Raw genomic sequence first — 9822 nt, forward strand, 5'->3', positions numbered from 1 at the left:
ATTGTTTACAGCTAATGAGTTCCTAAGTGAGGAAAAAGTGCTTTTTTCTGGTCATCACTTACTTAATGACATCACTTCTGGACCTCAGCAGGCACCATGAATGTGGTTCTGCCCACTGTATAAAATAAGTTTGACACCCCTGGGCTAGGCATTGACACAAGGCAGACAAGAGGGGGAAGAGAGAAGTGGAGGCAAATGGACAAGGGAAGGCTATGCGATTATATCAATTTCACAAACTTGAACTGGGTTAAAGTGTGGCACAAAGGTGCAATGGAACCTTTATGGCCCCACAGCAGCCCAGGGGACATTTTTCAATGCGTGAAATGACATGAAAAGGTATTAAATAATCCCTACTCCTGCATGGTGGTCCTATGCTGGTGTCAAATGCCTGGAGTGTTTTTAAGGGAAAGGTGTACATTTTAAAGCGTTTTTGTTAAAAGACCTTGGCAAATATCAATACTTTGGCCCTAAGCGATTGAGCCAAAGCCTTGGCAGAGAAGATGGCTTTCTTAGGAGGGATCTGAAGATGGTAAGAGAAGTAGCTTCCAGTATCTGGGGGAGGAATGTGTGGTCCATAGAGTCCCACTTCTCATATGTCAATGGTGAAATATTTCCATATGTGTGGGGGGGGGGGGTACACAAGTGATATTTTTGTAGAGAGAGAAGGTAGCTGAACAGCTCACCACATTGACCTACTTACGCGGGCAAAATTCAGTTTGATGTTTTGGTTTTTAAAGGGAAGGGAGAGACTTGTGCTTCTGCCACACAGCACGGCATGTCTTGCAGCTGGCTTTCAGGCCTGAAGTTCTCCATTTTCCGGTTTCTCAGCCTACCAAGTTGATCTGTAATCTGAGATCTCCTGCAGGCAAGCCCCAGCCCTAAACAAGTGATCCTGTGGAAGGGGTTTCCTCCAGCTTCGTCTTGGGTACATGGTGTAACACCCTTGGTGTACATCAAGTTCCTCTGAGCTTCTGCAGAGGGCTTTTTGCACACTTGTAAGAAACTGCAACTGGGGAAAAGTTATAAACAGTAGTTAAATTCTGGGGCTTGCATTTTTTAGAGGGTGTGCAGAGCGGGGCCCAGAATTAAGGAATTCTGCCAATATACTTGACTATCCAAGGATAATTTTTTAAAAATTTTGAATTTGGTCCTGATTCCAATAATTTTTAAATTGGCTGCATAATTAGCTGTTTAGGGCAGCACTGGTTTTTTCTTAGGTTTTCAGGTTTTATCAAGCAAACATGTTTCTGTAATTTTAATTGCATTGCAAAGTTCCACTTGTGTTCAGTGCAATTTCAGGAAAATAGCAAACGAATGAGGGGGGGAAATGGTTTTAAAATGGCGAAAGTATGTTTGAAATTCTCCTGGGGGTGCACGAGACATAAAAAGTTAAAAAGCTCTGAATGATGGCCGGTAATTTGTATGAACCTTTCCTTTTTAGAAGGCTGTGGAACAGGGGATACAGGGCATAATCCTAACCAGATCTACTCAGAAGTAAGTCCTATTTTGTTCAATGGGGCTTACTCTCAGGAAAGTGTGGTTAGGATTGCAACCTTAGGAGCATAACCGAATTATATAAATATTCTGCTTCCCTCCTCAGAGGTCTTAGGCAGCCCATTGAACAAAATAGGACTTAGCTCTGAGTAGACCTGGTTAGGATTGTGCCCTAAGTGGCATATATATTTCTTCACCTGGTTTTAGTTTCACAATAGCCCTGTGAAGATGTGTTTTGAAAGCTTTATTTCCAGAAAGTCAGATATGTTCCTAATGCACATAGCTGCATCTGTGTTCTTGGGCTCAGACGCCCTCTGCTGTTTCTGAGGTTTGTCCACGGACACACGTTTAACCCCCTGCTGGAACTCCATGTGCTGCCTTCAAACCTCTTTTCTCCCCTCCGTCAGGTCGTGCACATCACTTATGGATTCCATCAAGGTATGTGGTCACACCTGTGACTAACCACTCCTGATTTTGATCTCTCCCTCCTCTGTCTTGTTGGACAGACCCCATCATGGCCTGAAACTGGGTAAGGCAGCTTCATAGGTATAGGATAAGAAGAGCCCTGCTGGATCAGGCCAAAGGCCCATCTGGTCCTGCTTCCTGTATCTCACAGTGACCCACCAGATGCCTCAGTGAGCACACAAGACGGCAAGAAACTTGCATCCTGGTGCCTTCCCTTGCATCTGGCATGGGGAAGAAGCAATGTCCCATAGCAGCCAGGAGTATATGTGGGCTGTACCTGTATTCTCGCACTTTCGATTTCCTTCTTTTGAATTCAAAATCCACCTTCTTGCTTCAGGGAGCCCACAAGACAACAGGATCCATAGTTCAGTGGTAGAGCACACGTTTTGCTTGCTGAAGGTCCTGGGCTTGGTTTTTCTGCTTAAAAGGATCTCTGTGGAGATCACTGCCTTCTGTAACAGCACATTTACTAGAGCCACCAATGCCCTGAAGTTATTTCTGAAGATTCTGCCCTCCCCCCACGTGTACTTCCCCATGTGAACTACTGTGAGAAAGTTCCGAAGGCCCTGTTGAGTCGGGCAGGATTGCTTTGGTAGGTGGCTGGAGACTGACACAGATTCCTGTGGATTCCACCACCATCATGGAGAACTGGCAACCTGAGTTGGGGGGGGGGGGCGGTTTCATTCGTTGTTGGGCAACATGAGATGTAGCTTTGAGCCAAAAATTAATATACTGTAATTTTCAAGTCTCAGGTTCCAGTCAACTTGTGCCCTTTGCCCTCCTAAATATCATGGCAGCATCTCCTTAGTGGGGATGGTGTGAGTGACCTTTTTAAAGTCAGCATCTCAGCACGTGGAGCACTGATATCCATCAGCAGCAGCGTTGGGGACACGTTCATCGGATTGGGCTCTAAGGCCACACTTACGCGGGAGTAAGCCTTATTGAAGTCAATGGGACTGATTTCTAAGTAGACGTGCATGGGATTGGACTCTAAGGCTGCAATCCTACTCACTTACCTGGGAGCAAGCCCCACTGACTAGGATGGGACTTACTTCTAAGTAGACGTGCATAGGGCTCTGAGGCTGCACTGCTGTCCACACTTACCTGGGAGTAAGCCCCATTGAAGTCAGTGGGACTTACTTCTGAGTAGACCCCCACAGGACGGGGCTGTCAGCGTGCCTCAGGGGACAGCCCAGGCCTGGCAATCCAGCCTCACAGCCCAGCCCTGTGCAGGTCTACTCAGAAGTAAGCTGCATGGTGTTCAATGGGGCCTCCTCCCAGGAAAGCGTCTGCAGCACTGTCGCCTGGGGAACGAGCGGGGGCTGGCAACGACTCCGCGCCACTAGCGGGTAGGAGCGCTCCCGCCACGCGCCTCCGCCCTTCACCTGTAGAGGGCGCGAGGACGCCGAGCGCGCTGATTGGCCGCCGGAGCCAGCGGGGGCGGGAACGAACATAGGCGTCGTCACCCGAGCGACGTCTGTGACGTCGGGCGGTGGGTGGGGCTTGCAGAGAAGGAGGGGGCGAGCGGCGGAAGCGGGGTTGAATTTCCGTTTCCGGGCTGGGCGCGCTCTCTTTCCGCTTAGCGATCGCAGACCGCCGGGAGCGCGTGGAGGGTGGGTGGCGGCGGGCTCGGGGCCTTCTCCAGGGCTCTGCTGGGGCCTCTCTCTCTCGTGTGTGTGTTTGTGTGCATGCATATACATGTTTGTGTATGTACATGTATGTGTGTGCGTGCATGGGCCATGCGGTGGGTGGGGAGGCAGGTGAGGCAGTGCCTCCCCGCTGGAGTCCTTTGAAAGCGCTGCCACCGTGGTAGGTGCCTGGGTTGTCAGTGCTTGAGCACCTCCCACGGTGGCGGCGCTTTTGAAGGACTCCAGTGGGGAGGCACTGCCTCACCTGCCTTCCCACCCACCGCATATCCCTGATATATATGTCTTTGTCCATCTTTAAATGCATTTCCTTTGTTTATGTATCTTCTCTGCTTCCCAGCCTCTTCCTTGTCCTCTAAGCAATGTATTTTACATACTTAATATCTGTTTATGGAAATATAGGCATGTATTTAATATACACGTGCTTTTATGTATGGAGGGAGGTATTTGAAGCACGCTGTCTATTCCAGGGGTGGCCAGACTTGCTTAACATAAGAGCCACATATGGTAAAACTCCAGAGACACACTGTTTAACAAGCATCTAAATGCTCAGTGTTCATACCCACCATGAACATTTAGCTTATGTTTTTAATCTGTGGATTCTCAGTGTATACCTGGTAAAAGAATTAGAAAGCTTGCAAATTTCTTATTGGCCTTTTATATTAATCGTGATGCAAAAGTTATTAATTGTGATGCAGGGAAAGCTGCAGATTATATGTGAAAGAGCTGCATGTGGCCCGCCAGCCGCAGTTAGGCCACCCCTGGCATATGCACACACCTCTGCTGGGGAGGAGTCTTAATTATAATTGGATGGTGGGGGAAGTGTTTTTAGAAGCGGGAATGGATTCTAGTAGTCATATCAAGTTGGCTAGCCCTTTTTTGAGCTGCATTGGATTTATCCTGGCCACCTTTTTATTGGCTATGGAGGGGGGTGTTTCATGTCACTGTATCAGTGTTTTGACTTGTCTTTTCTCCCCTTGACCCTCCTGCCCTTTCTTGGTTCTCTAAAGAACTGATTGCCTATTGTGTTTGAACACACACACTTGCTGTGAAAGGCTGTGGAGAAGGAAGAGGGTTGTAACGATATAGCAGTGTGAAGGGGGAGTATTGGAAGCTAGGGACTTCCACTCGTTCTTTGACAGATTTAATTCATTTTGAGAGGTTTGATTTGGCATGGGGCCATGCTTATATATGTACACCTGAAGCAGTGTGTGCATAGACAGAGAAGTCATAAATTTATAGATATGTGTGTGTGCCTATCCACCAGTTGAACATAGACTAGTGGCTAAAGGACTTGAACTACAAAGTCCTCAGTTCAGGATTTGAACTCATTCATGTTGAGGAGTGTTCCTTATTGTAGCACGTTGGCCTTGCAGTCACTGTGTAACTCAGGCTTCCTTCCTGTCTGTTTCACCCTTGTTCTGACTTGTGCCTCCTTCCCCACCCTCCAGGTGACACTCAACTGCCACCATGCAGATTTTTGTGAAGACCTTGACAGGCAAAACCATCACCCTTGAGGTGGAGCCTAGTGATACAATTGAAAATGTCAAGGCCAAAATTCAGGATAAAGAAGGTAAGGAGTTGAATATGCTGTCAGTACTGCCATGCCAAGAGACCTGGGCACATATGGGTGGGTGAGTGTGGGGAAGGCTAGAAGCACTGGCAAAAACTTGAGTTGGAACAACATGGACGGTCCTTTCTTCACAAGGTTTTGTAAAGTAGACTTCAGTTCAAACTCCTGAAGCAGTGGACTGCCAGAAATATCCACAGCACCCCAGTGAAACCATCAAAATATTGAACAATTGAGGTTACAAACAACCCTATATTCAGAAGGGCTAATTTCCAGAAGAACTGGGTCAGAACTGGTTTCATGAGTCTTGGCTGTCACTGAAAACGGATAGATGGACAGACAACAGCCAGCTTATGTCAAGATGTAAGAAACCTCTGGGGCTGCTTGGCCTTTACATAAATAGGAATTTGAGCAACATCTTATGAACTGAACTTAAGCCTTGGGGAGTTCTGTAGAGGGTGGGGGGAGCCCTCCCTGAGGTGTATCCTGGGAGTTTTTAATTATAACTGTTACTTTACAGGTATCCCTCCCGACCAGCAGCGTCTGATCTTTGCAGGGAAGCAACTGGAAGATGGGCGCACGCTCTCAGACTACAACATCCAGAAAGGTAATGCTTCTGCTTACTTGTGTACAGAATCCTCCTGTTGTAGGTGTGAAAGCCAGATTGATCATCGGTCATATTTGTGTGAAGTACTGTCTTTATACGATGGGAATGTATATGAACCATGACAAGGGGGATGCTGTGGGTCCTGTTGCCCACAAGGCTCCCACTCCAACACACAGATTTCAAATCCTGCTGGGGCCCTAAGCAAGCCATTATTCTCTTGGCCTTGCTACATGCAGTTGGTGGAAATAATCCTGTCTTAAGTTGTCATAAGGATGACTGTGATACCTTTGAAGTTTGCTGTGGAGTACAGTGAACCCTTCTCATCTGCAGATTTGACACAAAACAGGTGCCAGCCCCACATCTGAAGGGCCTTAAGGGCCTCCTGGGCACTACTGGAAACGTCTTGAGTCATGTCTGGGAGGTGTTTTGAGGCCTGGGGAGGCTGCAGGTGGCCTCCCTGCACCTCAGTAAACCGGGACATGACTGGAAGGCACTTTGGTTGTGTCCAGGAGGTCTTGTGAGACCCTTCTCACAGATTTCATTATCCATGGATATCCCCTGTGGATACCAAGGGCCAACTGTATTATGGGTTAGAGAGGGAGAAGAGAGCCCAAGCCAAAGGAGTTTCATGATGCACTTGAGTTTGTGAGATGGTACATTTGCATCTCAGCTGAATTCTTGACACAAGAAGCCTTTTCTGTTTCACCTTCCTAGGTGGTATGTTGCACTTTTGGTTTCTCAGGGGCTTGGAGTCCTATGGAGTTGCATTGCTAGGCTGCCTGCCCCCGGGACTTCTTGCAGTATTTCAAAAGCCCAGGGCATGTTGAAACGCTGGTTTCCTTGTTTTTCTTTTTCCCAGAGTCCACCCTTCACTTGGTGCTGCGTCTCCGTGGAGGAATCATTGAGCCTTCTCTTCGCCAGCTTGCACAGAAGTACAACTGTGACAAGATGATCTGCCGCAAGTATGTGTTGCAGTAGCCTCTGAGCTGGAAGGGGGAGGATTTTGATGAAGAGGAGTCACCATCCTAGATGAGGCAGCTGAACCCCTGTAGTGATCTAACACTGGCAAAAACAATTGCTTGAAACAGTTAGGTTTACAACAAGGACCTCATAACTGCTGTCATGGAGGCGCATGTGGTCTTCTGGAGGAATATCCCAGGTTCCGAGTCTAGTTAAAAGGATCTTGGGTATTAAAGACTGGGAAGGACATCTCTGAGACCTTTCAGAGCCGTTTCCAGTTGCAGCCAGAATGCCCAGATGTCATAACTGCAAAAGAGAACAAGGCATCCCAAAATATAGGACATCAAGAAAAATGTAGGGCATGACAAAATAAAAGCTAAAAACACTCATATTTTGATTTCATGTGGTTAAACACTATATTACTTATTAAATTTAAAACTATATTACATATAATGTATTAATTACAAGAAGGCTATGTGCTACCTGCAGGGACTTGCTCACAGGGAAAAGGACATTTAAGTTCTTTTCTGGGACATTTATGAATCTTAAAAAGAGGACATATTGTGAAAATAGAGGACATGTGGTCTCCCTGGTTAGAGCAGAGAGTGCTAGACTAGATGGACCAGTGCTCTGTATAATGCAGGTTACACTGAAGGATCTTATGCATAGCAGAGCACATGATTGACTTGCTTAAGGTACTCTTAACTGGTTTTTCCCTGGGAGTAACTGGGAAAACTGGATGAGAACTGAATGTATTTTAGGTGCACTCTGTTCAGGTAGGACGAGAATGAGATGCCAGTGTCCTGCGTGAACATAAATGTCCAAGAATATTTCATAGCCTTTCCAGCAACAGACTTGGATCTTCAGGGGTGTCTTTCCTCTGAGGCCAGAAAGCTTGAATGCAAAATATGCCCCTAGAATATTTTGCAAGGCCCTAGTTCTTTTTCCCAGCACTAAGCAATGGGAAAAGCATTGCGCAATAGGCAAGAGTATGGAAAAACCAATCCTTGGTTTTTTAATGGTTTTTTTATCCTATGGTTTTTTAAGAGTATGGAAAAACCAATCCTAGACCTCATCCTTGGTGCCTCTTTTCCAGATGCTATGCCCGCCTGCACCCCCGCGCTGTGAACTGCCGTAAGAAGAAGTGCGGCCACACCAACAACTTGCGCCCCAAGAAGAAGGTCAAATAAAGGGCATGCCTTTTTCCAGCTGGCTTGGCGCACTCTCCTGGCGCATAGCCGTTTCTGCCTGTTAGAATAAAACTCTCAGTGCACCATGCATCTTGTCTTTGGCTCTTAATTTATGCGTGTGCTATCACAGCCTACTTAAGAGGGGGCAGATAATGTGTGTGGGGAGAGGAGGTTCACAGTGGGATTTTCGCAGTGACAGAAAAGGACTGTAAATGCATGCCATGTTACAGTTATAAGAGAGGCATCTAGATTTTTTGTATCCTCCTTCACTTGGAAGACTTGCTAGTTGATAATTGACTCTGCTCAAAAGCAGGTTAAATTATCATTTGTTGGTTTCTAAAAGCTTCAGTTTAGGTACCTCAAGAACTTTGTTCTCTTCTAGATAAAAGGAAAGTGGTTGGGAGGTGTATGTGTAGCAGCAGTGGGTGCATTGAAGAGAAGAAAGAGCAGCATGGAGAGGGGCTGTAGCTCAATTGTGGAGCACCTGATTTGCATGCAGAGAATCTCATGTTTCAATCCCCAGCAACTCTGGATAAAAGGATCTTGGGTAGCAGGGCTGTGAAAGACTGAAGAGATTATAACTGTCACAGTACGTTGTGATCAGTGAGTTAGGCTGATGGGTGGTCTTTAAGGGATCTTCATTTACTTAGGGATGGCTAATATAAAGAAATGTGCAAACGCAAGATTTGTCACTGCCCTTCAGAGTGAGGTTTTGATCATTTGTCTAAAGATGTTAATATACAATTGTCTTACCTGCCTAGGCTACATTCCTTTTGACAGTCTAGTTTTTTATGTTGAATGATGTAAATTACCTTTGATTTAAATCATTCCACTGCTCTTCAGTCTCTACCACAACTTTGGAGTGTTTATTGGGCCAGCTGACTTCTCCACACTCTGCACAGACAGCAGCCTCAGTTTCCCACTCAAGCAACTGATCCTGCTTAGTTTTTTCAGGCAAGGTGACAGTTCAAACCCCGGACCGTACCACCTGCATTGCTTAAAAAACATAAGCAGCAAGCTGAGTATTGTTAATTATTTTTGGTACTTGGTCTGTATTACCAATATTGGTAATGCTACCAATACTTAGTCTGTACTACCAAATATCAAATTTTGGTATTTTTGGTCTGTCTTTGGCTTTTCTGTCAAGCCCAAATAAATACCACCGAGTTAGCATTTGAAGTGGAGATGGTTGTATCTTGCACTGTAGTGCACTCGGCATGTGACTCAAAGTGCTATGACTATTGCTCTCTTTGCAAATAGCTCTTCATGAGCTGAGGTCTTTTTTCCCCTTAGGTTTTTAAAAATTCAGTTTTCCTTGTGCTCAGAATCACCTAGTATGCAATGGCAGAAGTATAAAAAATGAAATCTGGCCAGATCAATATGCAGCATATCTGATAAATTATGCTGATAGGAGAATAGGAGGAGAATTTACCCATTTTTGCCCAGCCCACAGATGTACGCATTTGGTCCATATTGCATATATGCAACATTGCATAGTAATGGCTTAACTGGGGGGTTGAGATTGGGAGGGAAGGAAGAAGTGAGATCAGTGTGACAGTCTGAAAAGAATGGAAAAAAGAGGATGAAGAAAAAGAATCCTATGAAAACTTATTCTCTAATGCAGTGTTTCCCAAACTGGATTGGGACCCACTAGGTGGGTTACAAGCCAATTTCAGGTTGAGCCCCATTCATTTCAATATGTACTTTATTTTTAATATATTAGACTTGATGCTACCATGGTACGTGACTGCATTTGAGGAAATGTTACAGATCTGTACTTTTAACAGGCTACTGTGTACGAGTACTTTTAACAATGATAGACAATGGAGCGTACTCCTGGGTAAGTGTGGATAGGATGTTTGGGGAATTTTTTTTAAACAAATCAGCAAA

The 9822-nt window shown here is 45.7% G+C and overlaps 1 protein-coding gene across 1 annotated transcript; it reads left to right on the forward strand.

Moving 5' to 3' along the window:
- Window positions 1–3480: 3480 nt before the first annotated feature.
- On the forward strand, window positions 3481–8020 carry UBA52 (ubiquitin A-52 residue ribosomal protein fusion product 1). Its single transcript, XM_066635719.1, has 5 exons — window positions 3481–3572; window positions 5057–5178; window positions 5696–5782; window positions 6642–6744; window positions 7839–8020. Exons 2-5 carry the CDS (start codon window positions 5076–5078, stop codon window positions 7930–7932), a joined length of 387 nt encoding a protein of 128 aa, XP_066491816.1. The 5' UTR covers window positions 3481–3572; window positions 5057–5075; the 3' UTR covers window positions 7933–8020.
- The last annotated feature ends 1802 nt before the right edge of the window (window positions 8021–9822 follow it).

This window comes from Tiliqua scincoides, chromosome 8, assembly GCF_035046505.1.
Source record: "Tiliqua scincoides isolate rTilSci1 chromosome 8, rTilSci1.hap2, whole genome shotgun sequence".
In the NCBI taxonomy this organism is placed as follows: domain Eukaryota; kingdom Metazoa; phylum Chordata; class Lepidosauria; order Squamata; family Scincidae; genus Tiliqua; species Tiliqua scincoides.

Excerpts from the sequence above, each read along its gene's own strand:
- UBA52 (XM_066635719.1), top strand. The coding sequence starts at position 5,076 with ATGCAGATTTTTGTGAAGACCTTGACAGGCAAAACCATCACCCTTGAG. Across the intron at positions 5,783-6,641 it reads AGACTACAACATCCAGAAAG|AGTCCACCCTTCACTTGGTG; the intron begins GTAATGCTTCTG and ends TCTTTTTCCCAG. Across the intron at positions 6,745-7,838 it reads GACAAGATGATCTGCCGCAA|ATGCTATGCCCGCCTGCACC; the intron begins GTATGTGTTGCA and ends CCTCTTTTCCAG.